The 23184-nt window shown below is 42.9% G+C and overlaps 1 protein-coding gene across 4 annotated transcripts in view; it reads right to left on the reverse strand.

Moving 5' to 3' along the window:
- TIAM2 (TIAM Rac1 associated GEF 2) overlaps positions 1-23184 on the reverse strand; it is a 370710-nt gene that overhangs the window by 10269 nt on the left and 337257 nt on the right. For all 4 annotated transcript variants that reach the window (XM_063443422.1, XM_063443421.1, XM_063443424.1 and 1 more), the window contains 8 exons: positions 18039-18107; positions 17200-17325; positions 13919-14027; positions 12029-12208; positions 11137-11255; positions 10926-11034; positions 8474-8532; positions 7687-7792 (listed from right to left, as the gene is read on the reverse strand). In XM_063443422.1, the coding sequence (XP_063299492.1) occupies positions 7687-7792; positions 8474-8532; positions 10926-11034; positions 11137-11255; positions 12029-12208; positions 13919-14027; positions 17200-17325; positions 18039-18107 (877 nt within the window). The remainder of the gene's footprint in view (positions 1-7686; positions 7793-8473; positions 8533-10925; positions 11035-11136; positions 11256-12028; positions 12209-13918; positions 14028-17199; positions 17326-18038; positions 18108-23184) is intronic.

Consider the following 23184-nt stretch of genomic DNA (forward strand, 5'->3'; position numbering starts at 1 on the left):
GTACTGGAGACCGTATCTTCAGAAGGATATTGATACCTTAGAGAGAGTTCAGAGAAGGGCTACTAAACTGGTTCATAGATTGCAGGATAAAACTTACCAGGAAAGGTTAAAGGATCTTAACATGTATAGCTTGGAGGAAAGACGAGACAGGGGGGATATGATAGAAACATTTAAATACATAAAGGGAATCAACACAGTAAAGGAGGAGACTATATTTAAAAGAAGAAAAACTACCACAACAAGAGGACATAGTCTTAAATTAGAGGGACAAAGGTTTAAAAATAATACCAGGAGGTATTACTTTACTGAGGGTAGTGGATGCATGGAATAGCCTTTCAAGATCAGAGACAACATGGGTTTACTTCAGGGAGATCATGCCAAACTAATCTTATTGATTTTTTTGATTGGGTAACTAAAATTATAGATCAGGGTGGTGCAGTAGACATTGCTTACCTCGATTTCAGTAAGGCTTTTGACACTGTTGCACATAGAAGGCTTATCAACAAACTACAATCTTTGAGTTTGGATTCCAATATTGTTGAATGGGTAAGGCAGTGGCTGAGTGACAGGCAACAGAGGGTTGTAGTCAATGGAGTATATTCGAAGCTTGGGCTTGTCACCAGTGGGGTACCTCAGGGATCTGTACTTGGACCCATTCTCTTTAATATTTTTATTAGTGATATTGCAGAAGGTCTTGATGGTAAGGTGTGTCTTTTTGCGGATGATACTAAGATATGTAACAGGGTTGATGTTCCAGGAGGGATAAGCCAAATGGAAAATGATTTAGGTAGACTAGAAAAATGGTCAGAGTTGTGGCAACTGACATTTAATGTGGATAAGTGCAAGATAATGCATCTTGGACGTAAAAACCCAAGGGCAGAGTACAGAATATTTGATAGAGTCCTAACCTCAACATCTGAGGAAAGGGATTTAGGGGTGATTATTTCTGATGACTTAAAGGTAGGCAGACAATGTAATAGAGCAGCAGGAAATGCTAGCAGAATGCTTGGTTGTATAGGGAGAGGTATTAGCAGTAGAAAGAGGGAAGTGCTCATGCCATTGTACAGAACACTGGTGAGACCTCACTTGGAGTACTGTACACAGTACTGGAGACCCTATCTTCAGAAGGATATTGATACCTTAGAGAGAGTTCAAAGAAGGGCTACTAAACTGGTTCATGGATTGCAGGATAAAACTTACCAGGAAAGGTTAAAGGATCTTAACATGTATAGCATGGAGGAAAGACGAGACAGGGGGGATATGATAGAAACATTCAAATACATAAAGGGAATCAACACAGTAAAGGAGGAGACTATATTTAAAAGAAGAAAAACTACCACAACAAGAGGACATAGTCTTAAATTAGAGGGACAAAGGTTTAAAAATAATATCAGGAAGTATTACTTTACTGAGAGGGTAGTGGATGCATGGAATAGCCTTCCAGCTGAAGTGGTAGAGGTTAACACTGTAAAGGAGTTTAAGCATGCGTGGGATAGGCATAAGGCTATCCTAACTATAAGATAAGGCCAGGGACTAATGAAAGTATTTAGAAAACTGGGCAGACTAGATGGGCCGAATGGTTCTTATCTGCCGTCACATTCTATGTTTCTATGTTTCTATGTTTCAGCTGAAGTGGTAGAGGTTAACACAGTGAAGGAGTTTAAGCATGCGTGGGATAGGCATAAGGCTATCTGAACTATAAGATAAGGCCAGAGACTAACGAAAGTATTTAGAAAATTGGGCAGACTAGATGGGCCGAATGGTTCTTATCTGCCGTCTCATTCTATGTTTCTAAACAAAAAAAGCATAATTATAAAGTGCTACCAAAGTGTAAAAGAAAAGAAAGCTCAACGAGCGTTCAGACGTGTCTACACGCCTTCTTCAGGAGAAAGTGAAATGAGACTTCTCGCTTCTCGGTCTTAAATACCCTCTAAATGTGACTCATTACCTACAGCTGAGAAGAAGCATTATTATCCAATCGGAATAATGATAAGGGGGGGTGGAGGTGTGTATGTAAGAAGCCATAGTCCACTCCCCCTGTAATTAGCGGTGTATTAAGGTAAATGAAAATGCTTAATCCCATTGACAGCTAGCGTTGACGAACAGCAGTGCCAACCAATTCTAGGATTGACTGTGTGAAGCTCCACCTATCTCCTCACGAGGGGAGGGGTGAGTCAACTCCTCGGTATAATATCATTGGTCAAAGCATGTATGATCCCGTCCATCCTCCGTATGTGTCAGGAGGGGGACGGTATCTGTAACGTGAACATATGTGTGCCATAATATGATTGCAAGGTACAGTAAGGTGGTACCCAGGATCGTGGAGCATCACCACTCATAATAGGGGATCATAATTACAGCATTTGAGTGTGCCGATCGGTATGGGTATAAACAGCTCAGTCATACCTCCAATTAGCCACAGGATGTTGGATTCTATCCCTCGTCCTCTATATAGAAGATAAGAGGGATTTTCTATCCTGCATTAGCCATAATTCAGAGGTCAAATGTAAATAAATGATTCCCATTTTGGTTTGGCAAGTCATCCATGTTAGTGTATAGTACAGTGATAAGCTGGCATGGTGACAAACATGGATGACGGTTGCATAGCTCCTAACTTGGCAGTACAATAGTTAGCATAAATGTATGTTAAACTAAAGTGGGGGAGAAGGCAGTCAGAAAGGAGAACAAGGTGAACAGAGGGGAGTGAAAGTTTATAAAAATAGAAGAGCATCATTGCAGAAGCCAATGTGTAAACCCTGTGGGTTATTCACATGACAGAGAAGATTGCGTTAAAACTATTTGTGCAGTTTAGAGTTTGAAACACACGACACTTAGTGGCTATGCTCAATATTGCGCCTATCGCAGTCGGTTTGGGTTAAACAACAGGGTGGATATTTTTCCACCTCTTGAGTGGTACTACCACAATAAATCTTGCAGGTTAAACTCTTTAAAATTATGCTACAGCCTGTTTAAGCATACCGTTGTTAATCTTACTGTCTAAAAGGTTGAGAACCTGAAATTGCGTAATTATATACAGGATGACTAGTTATTAGTAGGTCCTCGTCAGGGTTCGTTGTTCTATATGCAAGCATAGTAAAAGATTTCCCATGTCCTGGTAACGTAGTCATGGGTGTTGACCTTTCCCGTGAGTCGTGCACTGATTTTTGACATATTTTAACTGCTGTCAGAGCTTTAGTCCCAACCCATAGCTTCCTTGGAGACTTTGTTGTATTGCCCCAAGTAGGCAGCGGACCCTATGTGGATCGAGTCGGTCGTGTCAGTCAGCTATGCGGTGGCCGGTCGGACATTAGGACCAGTTATGCCTCTTGTTCTCCTCCTAAAAATCGATTGACAGGTTGATCCGGGAGGCTACTTTGGGTTCAGTAGAGGCTCGAGGAGTGGGTATACAGGGTGTATGCTGGAGTGTGTGTAGAATGGAGGATGGGTAACGGGGGGGAAAAGGGGTAAGGAGAATGGAAAGCGAGTGGGAGAGGGGAGAGAGAATAAGAAGAAAAGAAAAAAGAGGGTGGGGGAGAGAGGGAGTGGTGAGGGGGGAAGAGGGCGTTGGCTGTCTTGATGTCCCCCCACGGGCGGAAGCTGCGTCCCCCCACACCTCTCCAGATCGTTGATCGTTGATCGTTTGGTTAGCGATTTCTTGTACCTCGAGAGGCATGGCGGTGTGATGAAGGACATTTGGAGAGGTTGGAAAAGGAGATCTGTATCTAGTATGTCTTTGATCTTTGTGTGGACGTCAGTCCAGTATGGGGTTATTTTTCAGCAAGACTACAAAATGTGGAGATCTTGGGTGTCTCAGAAAGCATCCTATGTATCCTCTCCGGCGTTCTGTACCATCCGGTCAATAATTTGTAATTGAGTTCCTGTTTGGAGCACATAGAGCATTGGTGGGTCAAAATGTGAATTTTCATCCACTGAGGATCTGAGAGCGTGACACCAGTGGCCCTTTCCCAGCGCGCTATATGTTTTGCAAGCTCGGGTCGAGTTGAAGACTGGAGCAGCGTGTAAAGAACCGAGATGCCCTTGTACATGTGCGCTCGTGTCCTGCACAGTTCTTCAAACTCCTTTAGAGTCCTGTGGAATAGGTGTTGTCCATACTGGGAGGTGTAGTATGTCTTAACTTGGAAGTAGCGAAATCTGTCCAGGCCCATCGGAGTCATGTTCGGCATTCGGTCCGATAGCTTTAGTGTGACCGACGTGCACCACTGGCGCATGTATGTCCAGTCCAATTCACTGCATGCTCTGATGTCCTTAGGTGTAAGGCCCCCCGCCACCTCGGGGTTATATATAGCCGGAGTCAGCGGTCCCAGGGTTGTGGATAACATAAGCCTGGTCCTAATCGAGCACCATACCTTCAAGGTTGCCCCTATGAACGGGTGGTTCTGGGTCCGCGAGTTCCTCGGGGGGCAATGCAGCCAGACGGCGGCCAGAAGTGTCCCTGCCATGTGTATGCAAATCTTGGTAGTCTTCGGTACATGCTATTCCACCATCTGGAGTAGGTGTGTTGCTCTATGGTAGTTTTGTATGGAGGGAAGTCCCACTCCCCCTAAGCCTTCGATAGGTGCAGTTGAGCTCTCCTCAGTCTGGGTGCCCTGGATTGCCTGAAGATGGCTGTATCCATGGATTGGAAACAGGTCGTAGGTAAGCATATCGGGATGGTTTGGAAAAGGTATAGAAAGCAAGGGAGGAGGTTCATCTTGATGGCATTTATTCTACCAAAGAACGAGACACAGAGACTGGACCAGCAAGCCATGTCAGTTTTCAGTGTGTGAAATAGTGGTGTGAAGTTGTGGGCGTATAGCTGGGACAGGTCTGCGGTGAGCCAAATACTGAGATATTTAAGTTTGGCATGGCACCAAGTGAACGTGAACTGAGTTTGTAGATGGACGGCAGTTGCTTCCTCAATCGAGATGGGCAAGGCTTACGATTTTTATCCGTGTTCAGCTTCATGTTTGAGATCTGGCCGTATTTCGTAAAAGCCCTAAGGAGATTCGAGAGGGAGATCAAGGGGTTGTTAATGGAAAATAGCATATCGTCCACTTAAGCGGCAACCTTATGTGTCGATCCTCTCAAGGCAAATCCCTCTATTCCCCCGTCCTGTCTGACCTCCCCCAGGAAAGGTCCCAGGGAAAGGGCAAACAGGAGGTGGGGAAAGCAGGTATCCCTGCCGTGTCCCGTTGCGTATTTGAACAGGTGCTGAGAGAGCCCCATTTATCTGTATCCTAGCACTCAGAATCGTATACAACGAAGATATCCAAGCCATCAGGTGTGGTCCAAAACCCACGGCCAACAGCGTAGCGTTCATATATTGCCAATCCATACGGTCAAAAGCTTTCTCCGCGTCAGTGGAGAGAAGGAGGGTCTTCTTTGTCGATGTCTGGCTGCATGGATGACGTCTAGTGAATGGATGGTGTTATCTCTCACTTCTCTTCCAGGGATAAATCCAACCTGGTCGGGATCCACCAGTTCCGGGAGGACTCCACTGACCCGCCCCACTAACCCTTTTGGAGGTGTTGAGTCTTGGTTCAAGGGCAACGTTCAAGTCGCCGGCTACTATCAGCAAGCCTTTTTGGAACAGCTCGAGCTTATTCAGCATCCTCCTAATGAATCTATGTTGTCAGACATTAGGGGCATAGATGCTTGCAAATATATTTTTGCTTTCAGCGATGGTGCCTTTAAGGAACAGGTGTCCCATGGTGTCTGCAAGAACTTCTGTGCACTCAAACGGCACGGTGCTTGCAAACAGTATTGCAACCCCAGCCCTTTTAGCTGTCTGGTGGTTTGTAAAGTACCCCAGGGGGTACCGTGAATCCCTAAGCGTTTGGCCTGCGTCGCCTTTCGAAGTGAGTTTCCTGCAAGAATGCAATAGATATCCTTGTAGCCCAGAGGGAGCGCAGGAGGTGCGACCTTCGCTCAGGCACATTCAGGCCTCAGACATTGTTCGACCATAGATGGAGAGGTGTGAGGGCAAAACCTGACACCATGGTGGGGCAGGGTGGTCGGGCCCCAGATTTAGGGAAAGGTGATAGGGGTGATGGAGGGAGAGGAAAGAGAAGAGCAAAAGAAGGGTGGGAGAGTGAGAAGCTGAGAGCCCAGAAAGAGAAAAAGGGAAGAAAGGGAAAAAGAGGGGAGGAAAGAGCAAAGACGGGAAAGTGTGAGAGGGGAGGGTTGAGAGGGAGGGAGTAAGTTGTAGATCAAACCCTGGAAGGGTTTGAGATGACTTGACACCTGTGGTGGAGTCATCGTGCGGAGCACCTCAGTTTAGAGTTGTCCACACCTCCTCTCACCAGAGCAGCGAGGGTGCCCATCACAGGGCACGTATCCAGGGAAGCCACACGCACAGAACCATGTTTGTAGCAAGTGCTCCAGTGTTGTTAGTAGAGTGAGTAGAAATAAAAAGTCAGAACGTGAAACTTTCATTCACCAATATAATCCATGTACCCACCCCCTGGCCGGTGTGGCTAAAGTGGCACACGAGGCATAAGGGTCCCGGTAGCCTTAAGGCATACTTGAACAACAGGTATGTACATAGGTCCAAAGTAAGTGGGGAGAACTGGGAGCCCTCATTTGAGACCCACGGCCTTTCGTGAGTACCCAAAATGACATGTCAGGGGGCCCAAGTGGAGCATCCGTTCTCACCTTCCCTTACTTTCTAGCTACCAGTCTGGGGGTGGTCGGGTGCGTGCCAGTGACGTCATGAGGTGGAAAGGGCATCTCTCCGTAAACAGAATTTCAAATTCAATGCCAAAGTATCAAAACTGGAAGCATAGTTAACATGGAGAATTACTTTGACCTTAAATTTCAAATTCACTTTAAATTCCCGACAATTCTCACAGTAAATGCATTGTTTTCATGACTTTCAATCTGAATGTTAAGGGTTACTTCAACCAAAAACAGTGTTTTATTACTTTATTTTTGGTTCTAGTAATCCTTGCTGGCACAGCCCCCCAGTTAAAAAAAAAAAAAAAGGAAATGAAATTAAATGAAAGCAAGCAAAAACTCAACTGTGATCCCCACCAAGGCCAAGTTGTTACTGAAATCTTCCTTCATTAAACACATCCCCCTAAAGCAGTGGCTCCCAAATCAGTCCTCAAGTACTCCCTAACAGTCCTGCATTTAGGGATTACCCAGTTGTGTCTAAGGTCTTTTCATAAAGAAAGGGGAAAAAAACACTTTAGACACAACAGGGTAAACCCTAAATTCTGGACTGGTAGGGGGTACTTGACGACTGGGTTGGGAACCCCTGCCCTAATGGAAGGGGAGGAATGTCCCGGAGGCCAGGCTGAGGAAGATCTTAGATAGCATGTAGGGGGGTGTATGCTGCCATTGCCGACAGACATCTTTTATGCACAGAGTTAACATTAACTGCCCAAAAATTCTAATTCTTTGTGAAGCATTGCACACACAAAACCCAAGCACCATGATCACTTCAAATCACTGAAGTTTTCACAGTGCTTAGTGTAACCCTTTTATACGTTCTTTAAATATTAGATTTCTTGTGTACTCGTCACCTGCAAGGGGGTGGGGAAGAGTGTTAACATACCCCACTAGTGTGAAGTAAGTTATAAAAAGTTTCAATAAAGAATATAGCATTTTGCGGTTTATTATGACACTATTTTCGGAGTTATTGTACGTACAATATTTGAGCAGTGAATATAATACCAGAATTACCTGCTGCATTGCCGAGTCGGACCTGAAGAGCTGACAAAGGAATAAGCCATCGGAATTTGAATTGATCGATATCACCGTGATATTGAGAGCCACGTGTGTTTGAGGACTATGGAAGGAATGAAGGAGTTATTAGTTAAAGTGCACAACAGCTCGTTTTAATGGGTTGCACAACATTTGCATATCACAACTCTGTTACAGGCAGCATGCCTGAAATTTGTTTAAAGGTCAGGGCCCATACCACACTTCAATTGTACATGTGCAGCATCAACTTTTTAATATATAGGTATTCTAATTGCATTATATCTATATAAAATGTTTTTTTGGGGAAAAAAAAATAATTCTAGCTTTTACAAAATAAAAAAAATTAATTTTCCTCAGAAGTATCCAAATTTAAGAGTGCAGTTCATACCAGAGCAGAATATAAATATCACATACAAAGGGGGACTTTTGCTCTTTTTTTTTGTCACTTGCAGTAGTTGCAAAGAAGGATTATAAAGATTTGTATTTGTGTAACGATTTCATGCAACTAATGGCAATATTCTCCAAACTGAGAGAGACTAGGGAAATGTAACAGACCAAATCAGTGAAATGCTATAATACCTATGCAATTTTGTCCACTTCGCTACAACTTTAGTTTAGTGAATAACAATATTCAAATATCTGTGAGGTTTACACAGGATCCATAAAGCTACATATTTCTTCTGACATAAGCAAACATTTGTTATTTTCATTAATCAGTTTGTTTCGAGAAAGGAATTATTGCCTTCAAAATAGAGAAATAACTTACAGCTTTCTTTTTCAGCTTGAAATGTTCCTTGTGCACCAATATGACAGCCCTTCTAAAAACTAGAAAAAGAAAAATGTAAGAGGAAAACCATGTCACTATTTGCAAACTACATATTTTACACAGGTAAAGCTTAAAAATAAATAAAGAAATTAATCAAACATACAAAGGTCTACATTACATTGATATTCTCTTGTCCTTTGTTATAAATTACTAAAATAGTCTATGCTGGAAATATAATGCTGGCTTAATGCAAGGTAACAAAAGAGAAATGGGACTTTCAGAATGATATCAGATTATTTAAAGAATCCCTCTAAGTCAGGGATCCTCAATCTATGGCCCGCCAGGGTCCTGAACCCGACCCAAGCATTTAGGGCCACCCGATGGGCCCTATATCTTCATGGGCCTGGTCAGCGCTGCAGCCGTGCAATAGCGCGACTGGGCCCCTTTCAAAAAAATTCAGCCGACGGTTGATCAGTCACTTCCTCCCAGCTCCCTCCGTGGGGGAGGGAAGAAAGATAGGCGAGGACAGGAGAGCCACACCGACTCCCATCAGCCACAGCCACCCTCCTGAAAAAAGTAAGAACATTTGGCGGTTTGTGTGTGTCATTACGGGTATGTATGTATGTCAGTATGTGTCTGTATGTATGTATCTGTATGTCAGTATGTGTCTGTATGTATCTATGCATGCATGCATGTCAGTATGTGTCTGTATGTATGTATCTGTATGTATGTATGCATGCATGCATGTCAGTATGTATGCATGCCTGTCAGTATGTGTCTGTATGTATCTATGCATGCATGCATGTCAGTATGTGTCTGTATGTATGTATCTGTATGTCAGTATGTATGCATGCCTGTCAGTATGTGTCTGTATGTCAGTATGTATGCATGCATGTCAGTATGTGTCTGTATGTATGTATGCATGCCTGTCAGTATGTGTCTGTATGTATGTATGTCAAAATGTGTGTATGTATGTATGTATGTATGTATGTATGTATCTATCTGTATGTCAGTCAGTATGTGTCTGTATGTATATCTGTATTATGTGTTTGTATGTATGTCATGTCAGTGTGTGTATGTCTGCACGTGTATGTCTGCATCTATCTGTGTGTGTCAGTCTGTGTGTCAGTGTGCCAGTCTGTGTGTGTGCCAGTCTGTGTGTGTGCCAGTCTGTGTGTGTGCCAGTCTGTGTGTGTGCCAGTCTCTGTGTGTGCCAGTCTCTGTGTGTGCCAGTCTCTGTGTGTGCCAGTCTCTGTGTGTGCCAGTCTGTGTGTGTGCCAGTCTGTGTGTGTGCCAGTCTGTGTGTGTGTCAGTCTGTGTGTGTGTCAGTCTGTGTGTGTGTCAGTCTGTGTGTGTGTCAGTCTGTGTGTGTGTGTGTCAGTATGTATGCCCTTATGCGTGTGTGTTTCTGTATGTATGTTAGTATATGTCTATGTGTCTGTTTCAGTATGTATAGTAATTAGTTCAAATTTGTTTCAAACTATAGTCCGGCCCCCAGCAGTGTCTGAGGGACAGTGAACTGGCCCCCTGTTTAAAAAGTTTGAGGACCCCTGCTCTAAACACTATAGCATGCTCCCCCATTCTAAGTAGTCAAACCATTTCTGAATCGAACTTCCCTCCCCACATCACTGCAGGTGGAGGACACTAGCACATTGGCTGAGATGGTCAGTTTAAACTGTTTGACTGTAAACAGTTTGACTATTTACATCTGCTAGCATCAAAACTACTAGAACACGCAGCAGTGATTATGGTGCTTGCAGAGCTCCTTTAACATTAGGTAAACAATACAAGAGTGCAGCAGGAATGGTCAGTGGAATGCTTGGTTGTATTGCGGGAGACCAGGGAACTGTCCCTAACAAGCAAAGAGCGAGCGCATCATTAGACGCACTTTGGCCATGCTCAAGACTCTAGCACTCTGCAGAGAGCACTAAAATAGTGCTCCCTATAGAGTCTGACCTCAGAGCACTGGTCTGGCTGATTTGCAGGCAGCCTGGCCAAGCTTGCCTGTCAATTCTATGGGAGGGCTTGCCACCTTTCTGGGTGGGCTGACCCTTTTCACTCCTCTTATTGGCATCCCACTTCACAAGAGAGGTGGTATGATCAAATATATTAAAGGGACACTCCAAACACCATAACCACTACATTTCTGCAATGCAGGGCTTAGAGCTCATGATAGCAAACCAAAATTAATGCTGAGGAATTATAGGATCTCCAGAGATTGTAAGGGAGGCAGGGAAGCAAAGCCCAGTGGTGCCAGGTATGAAGTTGAACCGTTCGAAAACAGGTTGACTCCAATGGGGAGCGCCAGGGCACCCTGGCACCATAACCAATAAAATTGTTAAATAAAAGGATACGTAAATAGACTTGAGTAATTATGGTGGCTATGTACAATCAGACATGGGTTTAAAGTGTATCTTCTCTTCACAAACCGTTTTTGAAATTGAATATTTACCAAACACTGTTAGTTCTAAGTCTCTCCTTGCTTTCCCTAATGATGGGAAACAATTTAGCCAGGTTACAGTAGAGTAAACCAAGAGTTCTCCCATGGAAAGCTCTGTCACCTGCATGAAAAATAATTACAAAATAGATATTGAATAAGTAGAGAAGGATATATATATTTGTATATGTCAAGTATGATGCAAATTATTTATTTTGTATCTTGCCTCTTTCTCAGTTCCACTCTGCTCTGCAACTAGCTGGTCAAATACCGTTCCATAATCTTCATAGATCTTCTGCATTTCATTTATATGACTTGCTACCTTTTCCATAGCCTTTAGTGCTTCTGTAATAGAAGGACATGGGAAAAGAATGGTCTATTAGTGGTATACATTGCAGGGATGTTGTGCTTTAAAGGTCATTTTATACCTCTAATGCTTGTAAAAATGTTTGTGTCCCAAATAAGAATGTGAGCTCTACCCTAGGACCAGACAAATAAATGGGTCTTGAATAAATGCAAGATTCATTATTCACAAGTCACACTCACTTTCACATATACTCTCACTCTAACAACCATTATGTTCTTATAATTAGACATAATCTTGCTCTGTCCAATGTATAACTGTGCCTGCAGAAGAGGGAGCTGTGATCAGAGCCACCATCCCTGGAGTCTATTTGAGAAGTTAGAGAGAGGAATTCTTCAGAGTATAAGGAAGAGGTTGCAGGAATATAATATGATTGTGTACTGCAAGAAAGAAACATGGGTGGCAAAAGGTAATGGAATAGTAACCCTTCTACTGCACTGATGTCTCTAGATGACATTCCTAGACTTAACATCTACCTGTCAGACACTAGAGAGTGGCAAATGCACCAGTAGCCTAGACTACTGTACTACTGACTACTGTACGTGGTCAAATGTGTGAATGCTCAGAGAAGCAATTGCACAATTTAAACATATATAAATTAATAGGATTGTACTGCCCCCAGCACTCTGCCCCAGTCATAGTCTTAAATATGTCAAAGCATAAACTGTTAGTTTGTCTTGTGCAAACACTAGACATTTTCTGTGAATACTGGATAAGTATGAAACATAAATTTAAAAATTGATATTCCAAGTACCTGTGAGATGGTAGTGCTCCTCACTTTCATTGTCAGTCAAGGAAACCAACTCCTTCAACAGTAGTGGGTATTTCAGGACCCTTTGCACAGGCTTTATAAGGTATGACTCCAATGTGGACGAGTGCTGCTTTGTGGGATTTCTGGCATCCAAAAATTCCTTAAAAGCCTTGTCTGTTCTAGCTAAGGAATAAGGGGGAAAAAAGAATTTGAATATGCAAGTTTGCGGTTATATATGTAATCTCACAGTATAACCTAAAATTAACAAGAACATTTAATATCTGTTCTTCTGACAAACTATCTTTTAAACGTATCCCCTGGCATGTGATTCTCTCTGGAATTACCTCAATTTAAATGCATGGTCTCCTTTTGGAGAATTTGTGGAGATTGTGGAGAATTTGTGACGGTGTGTGTCGTGTACAGTACATTCTGAAAGTATGCAGACCTCCATTTTGCATGTTGCAGCCTTATGCTACAATGATCCAAATTATTAATTTTTCACATCAATCTACGCTCAAAAGCACATGACAAATTAAAAACCATAGATTGGCAAGTATTCACACCTTTTGTTATGACACTAGAAGACTAGCTCCGATGAATACCATTTCTCCCGATTATTATTGAGATATTTCTATATTTTGATTTAACAGATTTAAAAAAAGGTGCCCTGCCTATATAAGCCCTCACAGCTGTAAATGCACATAAGAACACAAGTCAAGCCATGAAGCCAATGGAACTGCCTGTTGAGTTCACAGACAAGATGCTGTTGTGGGATAAATCTGTGGAAGACAATAAATAAAACAAAAAAAAAACAGCAAAGGTTCCCCAGGACACATAGGCCTTCATAGTTCTTAAATGGAACAAGTTTGTAACAACAAGGACTCTTCCTAGAGTTGGACACCTGGCAAACGGAGCAGTTGGGGGAGAAGGATCTTGGTAAGAGAGTTGACCAAGAACCTGATGGTCACTTTAAGTGAGCTCTAGAGATGATATGTCCCTTCAACACTCCACCAATCTAGCTTTTATGGCAGACTGGCCATATGGCACAAGACAAATGAATGCTCACATGGAATTTGCACACACACAAAAATAAAAGCCACGCAACTAAAAGGACTCTCAAACAAGAAAACAAGATAAAAAATATGGGGAAAAAGTTAAGATGTCTGAATACTTTCTGAATGCACTGTATGTCATCCATGGCTGTATCTTCCACGAGGCTGACACTTGGGCAGGACTTTCAGGGGGGTGGCAAAACACGCCACCCCTCAAGCGCTCTGGCAGCTACCTTGTTAGCCTCTTGCATGGGGGCAAAGAGCGGGCCTCCTGGTCCGCTTGAGGCCCCCGAGGCAGGCAGCTGCCAATATTACGTGTGGGTGGCAAGGGAGCGCTGTCCTCTGAGCTCTTACTGCTCCTCTCAATCGCGCGACCCACAGTGATGTCGTAATTCCAGTTTGTGTCTGAGTGATTGTGTGTTTCAATCAAACTGATCAAATCAGTGAGGATATGTGTGTCAAATCAGTGAGTGTGTGTGTGTATGTTTATCTCAGAGGGTGTGCATGTCACTGAGTGGTTGTATCAGTTTGTGTCTGTCAGTCAAAGTGCGTTTTGTTCCGAAACAGGAAGGGGTGGGGCAAACTTAGATTAGGGGGGTGCCTGAGTTTCGACAGCATGAATATTAAATACACCACTGATATCATCACATGTTCACTCATTCTTCACAGGCATGGATTAAATGCTGGTTGTATTCATGCAGTACAGTGACGTCTTCGAGAACAATAAATGAAGGCAGGTTTCTGAAATATACCACTGCCAATTAATATGCCTTAGCAATTTACTGCACATACACAAATTACCATTTATTATAATATTATGATTTGACAAAAGATAATTTACCTCTCTCAAGAACCTTCTGCACCTTGATATGATTTGCACAAAATCCACTGTATAACTTGAAATGATCAGCATAATATAGAAATGATCCTCCAAGAGAAAAAAGCAGTTTCTGGAATAAAATAAATAATGTGGATTCAAATAAGTCACATACAAAATGTTTCAAAGGGTTATGAAATCACTTTCAAATGATTTAGTATCAAACATGTGACTTTGTACTGTTGTTCATCATTACTGTATTTTCACAATGTTATTTTGTGAAGGCCATTTATTTATTAAAACAAGATCATTAAAGCAGCATCCTTACAAGTGTGATAGAGTATACCCTAACCCTGCTTGACAATCTAACCAAAACCTAACCCATCCCCCAAAACTATTGTATTCAAATGTAGAGCTTTCGTGTTAATACACTCAGAGCAATCAAGTGTGTGTAGTACAGATGTTCAAACAGCTACTAGATGCATACTTGCAAAAACAGAATATTCAAGGATATAATCTTTCAATGTAGGGTAATAACTGCTTGATCCAAGGATAAATCTGACTGCCATTCTGGGGTCAAGAAGGAATTTTTTTCCTAGCTTGTTGCAAAATTGCGCTTCAAACTTTTTTTTTTGCCTTCTTTTGGATCAACCGCAAAAAACAAATGTGAGGAAGGCTGAACTTGATGGACACAAGTCTCTTTTCAGCTATTTAACTATGTAACTATGTAGTTCTGTGGTGTATGAGGATTACAATTGTCTTAAAAGAAAAACATGTATTTGTTTCACCTATGCTTTTATTGAGGCCTCACCTATTCATTAAAGGACCACTATAGGCACCTAGACCACTTCCGCTCAATGTCCACCTCACCAGTAAGAGTCTTTTTCTTTTCTCTTTTCTATAAATTTAAAGCAATGTGGAATAGCACCTTTCATAAAGATGGTTGGGCTGCACTAGAGAATCAGATATGTACCACCATTTACTTTAAAAATGACACATATTAAACAAAATGAAAAAATTACGTTGTGAATACCTACAAGCATTTATGTTAAATATATCTACTTGTCAGAAATTATTTGTTAACGACTTCATTTTAAAATGTTAATATTAAATAATATTAAATAATTACATTAATAACCAACTATTTTGCATTCAGTATAAAACAAAGATTTCTGAAAGCATTTGTCCAAATGGGATTACTTCAAATGTATTGATTCTTAAATCCTGCGCCAAGATGCACTGTACTTAATAGGCATTCTGTGTATTTTCTAAATAGGATTCAATTTGCTTCATGCATCTTGAGAAAAAAAATACAAGTGTTTTCATGTTTGTTTAAAGGGACACTATAGTCACCTGAATAACTTCAGCTTAATGGGGTTGTTCAGGTGAGTACCCTGCAGCCTTTTTCATGTAAACACTGTATTTTCAGGGAAAATACAGTGTTTACCTTGCAAGCTAGGAACACCTCCAGTGGCAGTCACTCAGACGGCCACCAGAGGGACTTCCGAGTTAAGTGCTGCCTAATTTGCATTCATCGCGTTTGACGTCTTCACGCTTGGGTTAATACATCAAACGTGATATCAGGACACAGGAGGCACCGTGAATGCGTCCTGTAGTAATGCCGGAGCCTATCAGCAATCAGACAGTGTGGAAAAAAGGTCTTCTGCACACAGAGCGGCTCTGGCTGACAAGCAGGAGATCGGAGACCGAGCAGGAGGATCCAAACCGTAAGCAAACTTATTTTGTGAGTGTGGGTGACAGTGAGTGAGTGTGGGTGACAGTGAGTGAGTGTGGGTGAGAGAGAGAGAGAGAGTGAGTGTGGGTGAGAGAGAGAGAGAGTGAGTGTGGGTGAGAGAGAGAGAGAGTGAGTGTGGGTGAGAGAGAGAGAGAGAGTGTGAGAGTGTGAGAGAGAGAGAGAGAGAGTGGGTGAGAGAGAGAGAGTGGGTGAGAGAGAGAGAGTGGGTGAGAGAGAGAGAGAGAGAGAGTGTGGGTGAGAGAGAGAGAGAGAGAGAGAGGGTGAGAGAGTGAGAGAGAGAGAGTGTGGGTGAGAGAGTGAGAGTGAGAGAGAGAGTGTGGGTGAGAGTGAGAGAGAGAGTGTGGGTGAGAGAGAGAGAGTGTGGGTGAGAGAGTGAGAGAGTGTGGGTGAGAGAGTGAGAGAGAGTGTGGGTGAGAGAGTGAGAGAGAGTGTGGGTGAGAGAGAGAGAGAGTGTGGGTGAGAGAGAGAGAGTGTGGGTGAGAGAGAGAGAGAGAGAGAGAGAGAGAGTGTGGGTGAGAGAGAGTGTGGGTGAGAGAGAGTGGGTGAAAAAGGGAAAGAGATAGACAGAAACAAATAGATAGAGAGAGATATAGATGGAAATAGATAGAGAGAGATATAGATGGAAATGGATAGATAGAAATAGAAAGAGTGTATGTTTAACACTATTTATTTTCAATGTGTGTGTTTGTGCACAAACACTATATATAGAGATATCTCTATATAGTGTTTGTATACTATATACTTTGGGCAGGAGGGTTGCGGTGGGAGGGGCGGGCATAGACAGCGAGCTGAGTTGTCAGTCAGCTCGCGATTGCGCATACCGCGCACATGCGCGGTAGAGCGCTCACTGTTCATTCATAGGGTGGCATTCAATGAAGAACGCGATTGGTGCAGCGCGAAGCCGCGCATGCACACCAGATCGCTATGACTCTTCTCTAAGAGAAGGGTCTGATTAAGCCCTGCTACTTCGGCATTTTGACGAAAAAGGGGGCGTGGCCTGCCGAGGAGCTTGGCGCTGGAATGGAGGCAAGTTTTATCTATAATAAGGACTCGAAAATTTTATATTAGGGGAAGTTAATATAAAAGCAAGATAGAAGGCTAGGGGACCTGTCTTTCTTGCTTTTATATGTTGACTATAGTGCTCTTTTAATGTTGCTACTAAGGAGCTTGTCCATGCTCTAGTAATCCCTTGCATGGATTATTGTAACTCTCTCCTAATAGGTCTTCCCACAAGCTCTATCTCACATACCTGTCCCTTGCTCTCTCCTAAAGGGCAACACTCTATTCTCTCCTCCAGCTCTGCTTCATACCTTGATGATTGCTATCTCCTGTCCTATTGTGTTTTACATCCCACCTCCTATAGACTGTAAGCCTGTTTGAGCAGGGCCTTCTTCAACCTATTGTTCCTGTAAGTTTTTGTAATTGTCTCATTTATTGTTAAATCTTCCCGTTTGATAATATTGTAAAGCGCTACAGAATATTCTGGCGCTATATAAATACCAGTAATAATAATAATAATAACAATAATATATGAAATTGTATGGCTCACCCGAAACTGTGACGGAGTTTCAAGTACATTAAAATCAGAAGATGAAGTAATGCCATCTTCCAGGGTTTGCAAGAACACCTTCTGGAAGTCAAGCATCTCTGGCAGGCTTCCAAATAAAGAGTCCATCTAGAAAAAAAGCACAATATATAAACAGATTAGATTTCACTTGTGAACACGGGGACTGCATGCAGTAAAATACACATGTATCATAATGTTCATCTACCAGTTCTACCCCATTATGAATGGGGAGCTAACACACAGACTGGCTGGATCACATGCAGAGCTGGTCAATAGAAACATGTTCCCAATTCAGAAGAATATATATATATATATATATATACATACACACACACACACACACGCACACATTTATATACACACACACATATGAATATCAAGGTAATATTATGGATGTTGTGCAGTGAAACAGGTTTTCAGCAAGCTGAAGGGTGAACAATAACCTGATTACCTCTAGATTGGACATACCATTAAATGATTCCTATTTGCTTGCCTATTAACTAGTAAGTTAAAGAAATTTTAGACATCATCACATTGCTGTCCTCTGGGATCAAAGAAAGGACTGTTTGTCAACGAATTCTTGAAAACATGCACAGTCTCTAGTCATCATAGAAATAGGTTATTTGGGCTTAATCTATGCACCCCCAATGTTTCTGATTTAAATTTCCCATTATTCTCAGCAAGCCCTTGTTGAAGTTTAAGGGAAAATTAGTACAATGACATGTGGAGTCTATTGAATATAAGAGAATATACCACATTATGTGTAGCAACCAGTGACAAACTTTTATACAACATATATTATTCATATGAACACTCATTACCTCATCCTGAGTAAGAAATGTTTCACTTTGCAAGGGTTCCAAATATAATTCAAAGAGGCAGCTCAGATCCTGCAAGAAATAATTAAACATGTAAATAATGGCGTGCTTCAGAAAATTCTGTTTCAAGGCAAAAAATCTGTAAAAAAAGGTTGCTTCCAATTACTGACTTTTACGCAATTGCTAAAATGAAGAGTAACAGCAGAATCCTGCAATGCATATGTGACAGAAAACCACAAGAATCTGAGGCGATGGAGAAAAAAATAGCTGAAGTGTAAGGAAAATGGGACAAAATATAAAAGATCGTTTTGAGAAGGCAAGATGTTATTTTAAAGTAAAGTAAAATGTGTCATACTTAAGATTTATCAACTTTAAAATAAAAATATGCTACAGTATTTAAATAGCAAAACAAGGGCTCAAGGTCCACATGAATGAGGTCTATATCAATCCAAAATAGAATTTAGCCAGGACATCAGGCAGCTATATACTTATAAAATAGACAAGCGACATCAGACCCTTAAAGTGGATCTGTCACCTCACGGACCCCTTGGCTGAAAGCCTAAAAGCTATCCGTGCATCTGTACCTACTGACTTCCTCCAGCCATTTTCAGAACCAGAAATAGGTTTTACTTACCGTTACTCAGGGCTGCCATCAGGGGGTGACAACCATGACGGTTGTCACGGGCCCGGCGGCCCTGGGGGGCCCGGACTGCTCTGGCAGTCCTGGGCCCCACTTTCCCTCCCTGCACACATAGATAGCGAATATCGCTATCTATGTGTGCAGCCGCGGGCCCCCCTGGCTCCCTGTTGCCGCAGAGGGGGCCCAGGCAGCACACAGCTTCTACTCTTCTCTCCTCTCTTCCAATAATTCTCGCGAGACCCGCGGAGCGTTGCCATGGCAACCGGATCTCGCGAGAGTTATTGCAAGAGAGAAGAGAGAAGAGAGAAGAGTAGAAGCTGTGTGCTGCCTGGGCCCCCTCTGCGGTAACAGGGAGCCGGGGGGGGGCCCCCACTGGACCACCAGGGATCATGGAATCTCCCCCCTCCCTGGACAAGGTAAGCAGGGAGGGGGGAGAAATCATTTAATTAAATTAAAAAAAAATTATGTAAAAATTTCCCCCCCGTCCTCTGAGTCCCACCGGGTGGCCCATGCACTTAGGGCCACCCGGAGGGCTTGTATCAGCAGGGGCCTGGTCGGGCGCTCTTTCCCTTTAACACCGCGACCGGGCCCCTTGCTTTCCGGCAGCCGGCTGGGAGGAAGTGACAGCCGCAAGTCACTTCCTCCCATAAAGAGAGGAGCTGATGGAAGGTGGCAGGAGGAGTCGCGAGGGAGAGAGGACGAGGCTGCAGTGAGGATGGGGGATCCTCACTCCCATCATCCTCAGGCACCACACTGGACCCCAGGGAATCCACCCTCCAGCAAAAGGTAGGAAACTGGAGGGTGGGTTTAAAAATGTACATTTTACATGTGTGTCAGTATGTCTGTGTGTCAGTATGTCTGTGTGTCAATATATCTGTGTGTCAATATATCTGTGTGTGTGTCTGTATATGTCTGTTTGTCTGTGTGCCAGTATGTCTGTGTGTGTCAGTAGGTCTGTCTGTGTGTCAATATATTTGTGTGTGTCAGTATGTCTGTGTGTGTGTCAGTATGTCTGTGTGTGTGTCAGTATGTCTGTGTGTGTGTCAGTATGTCTGTGTGTGTGTCAGTATGTCTGTGTGTGTGTCAGTATGTCTGTGTGTGTGTCAGTATGTCTGTGTGTGTGTCAGTATGTCTGTCAGTGCATGCATGTGTCAGTCTCTGTATGTGTCTGTGTGTCTGTCAGTATATCAGTATGTGTGTGTCAGTATATATGCCTGTATGAGTGTCAGTATTTCTCAGTGTATTTGGGTGTCAGTGTGTCTGTCAGTGTGTGTGTGTGTGTGTGTGTGTGTGTCAGTATCTCGGTCAGTGTATGTGCCTGTGTGTGGGTGTCAGTATTTCTGTCAGTGTATGTGTGTCAGTATGTTGATCAGTGTGTGTGTCAGTATGTCTGTATATGTGCATGTGTGTCAGTATGTCAGTGCGTCTACCAGTGTATGTGTCTGTGTGTGTCAATATATGTACCTGTGTGTCAGTATGTCTGTCAGTGTATGTGCCTGCTTATCTGTATGTAGTCAGTGTATGTATCTGTGTATCTGCTTGTGTGTCAGAGTATGTACCTGTGCATCTGAGCCGCAACTTTATATACAAATACACCCCTCCATTCAAACTTCAACACTACATACAAGCACACTCCTACATTCAAAAACAAACACTACACATAAATGCACACTTGCATTCAAACTCCAGTACCACATACAAACACATTAACACAAACATACTTCATACAAACACATGCTTACATTCAAACACACAAAACAGTGCTAAATACAACCCTGCAAGCATGGGAAATTGGTAGAGCCCCAGCTGTCAAAGCATTGTTGGAGTTGCACGACAGATGGGGTTCTACCTTTAGTCCAATCTTGCAATTGGGTGTCCCAATAAAATTCATTCTATTTTAGTGCCGCCACTGCATTGGGATGGATGCCGTGATTGCATACCAGGGAGTGAGGGGCGACGGCGGCAGGGCCCAGGGGGCCCAAGCAAACGCTTGCCCAGGGTCCAGTCGTTATTAAAGACGGCCCTGCACACACACACTGCATACACTGACACAACACACACACACACACACACACTGCATACACTGACACAACACACACTGCATACACTGACACAACACACACTGTATACACTGACACAACACACTGCATACACTGACACAACACACACTGCATACACTGACACAACACACACTGCATACACTGACACAACACACACTGCATACACTGACACAACACACACTGCATACACTGACACAACCCACTCTGCATACACTGACACAACCCACTCTGCATACACTGACACAACCCACTCTGCATACACTGACACAACACACACTCTGCAAACACTGACACAACACACACTCTGCAAACACTGACACAACACACACTCTGCAAACACTGACACAACACACACTGCATACACGAATACAACACACACTGCATACACTAATACAATACACACACTGCATTCACTAATACAACATGCACTCTGCATACACTACACACTAACACACTCACTGCATCCACTATACTGACACACACTCTGCATTCACTACACTAACACACACTCTGCATCCGCTACACACTAACACACACTCTGCATCCGCTACACACTAACACACTCTCTGCATTCACTACACACTAACACTCTGCATTCACTACACTAACACACACTCTGCATCCGCTACACATAAACACACACTCTGCATTCACTACAATTTACACACACTACATTCATTACACTGACACACTCTGCATTCACTACACCCTAACACACACTCTGCATTCACTACACCCTAACACACACTCTGCATTCACTACACCCTAACACACACTCTGCATTCACTACACCCTAACACACACTCTGCATTCACTACACCCTAACACACACTCTGCATTCACTACACCCTAACACACACTCTGCATTCACTACACCCTAACACACACTCTGCATTCACTACACCCTAACACACACTCTGCATTCACTACACCCTAACACACACTCTGCATTTATTACACACTAACACACACTCTGCATTTATTACACACTAACACACACTCTGCATTCACTAAACTATGCACACACTCTGGATTCACTATACTGACACACACTCTGGATTCACTATACTGACACACACTCTGCATTAACTGTACACACAGCATCCACTACACAAACATCCTTTATTCACAGTACACACACTACATCCAACACAAATTGAAACACTCTGCATTCACTATACACAGACACTGCGTCTAATACACACACTACATCCACTACAGACACTGCATCCACTAAACACATTTTATCTAGTACATACAAACACTACATCCACTACACAAACACACACTACATCACTGTACACACACTACATCCACTACTCAAACACTCTCTGCATTCACTACACATTAACACTCTGCATTCACTACACTAACACACCCTCTGCATTCACTACACATTAACACACTGCATTCACTACACTAACACACACTCTGCATCCGCTACACACTAACGTACTCTCTGCATTCATTACACATTAACACACACTCTGCATTCACTACACATTTACACAGACTCTGCATTCACTACACTAACACACACTCTGCATCCGCTACACACTAACACACCCTCTGCATTCACTACACATTAACACCCTCTGCATTCACTACACTAACACACACTCTGCATCCGCTACACACTAACACACTCTGCATTCACTGCACTAACACACACACTACATTCATTACACTGACACACTCTGCATTCACTACACACTAACACACACTCTGCATTCATTACACACTAACACACACTCTGCATTCATTACACACTAACACACACTCTGCATTCATTACACACTAACACACACTCTGCATTCATTACACACTAACACACACTCTGCATTCATTACACACTAACACACACTCTGCATTCACTAAACTATGCACACACTCTGCATTAACTGTACACACAGCATCCACTACACAAACATACTGTATTCACAGTACACACACTACATCCACCATAAATTGAAACACTCTGCATTCACTATACACAGAAACTGCATCTAATACACACACTACATCCACTAAACACATTTCATATAGTACATACAAACACTACATCCACTACACAAACACACACTACATCACTGTACACACACTACATCCACTACTCAAACACACTCTATGTTCACTATACACACTGCATCCGCTACACAAACACACACTCTGCATTCACTGCACAAACAGTATCTAATACACACAAACACTACATCCATTACACACATTCTAATTCACTTCCACTATACACACCACATTCAGTCCCGCATCATTGTTAGCGGACTAGGTAGGGCGTGGGCGGCCCCGGGAGGGGGGCCCAGACCTTGTGCTTTGTCAGGGGCCCCAAAATTTCTGATGGCAGCCCTGCCGTTACTAATGGATTGTTAAGACAGCAGTGCCCGGATAAGGCAGTCTTTGCCCATAGCTGGGTGTGCGCAAGTGTCAGCAA

Source organism: Pelobates fuscus, chromosome 2, assembly GCF_036172605.1.
Source record: "Pelobates fuscus isolate aPelFus1 chromosome 2, aPelFus1.pri, whole genome shotgun sequence".
NCBI classification, from domain to species: Eukaryota; Metazoa; Chordata; class Amphibia; order Anura; family Pelobatidae; genus Pelobates; species Pelobates fuscus.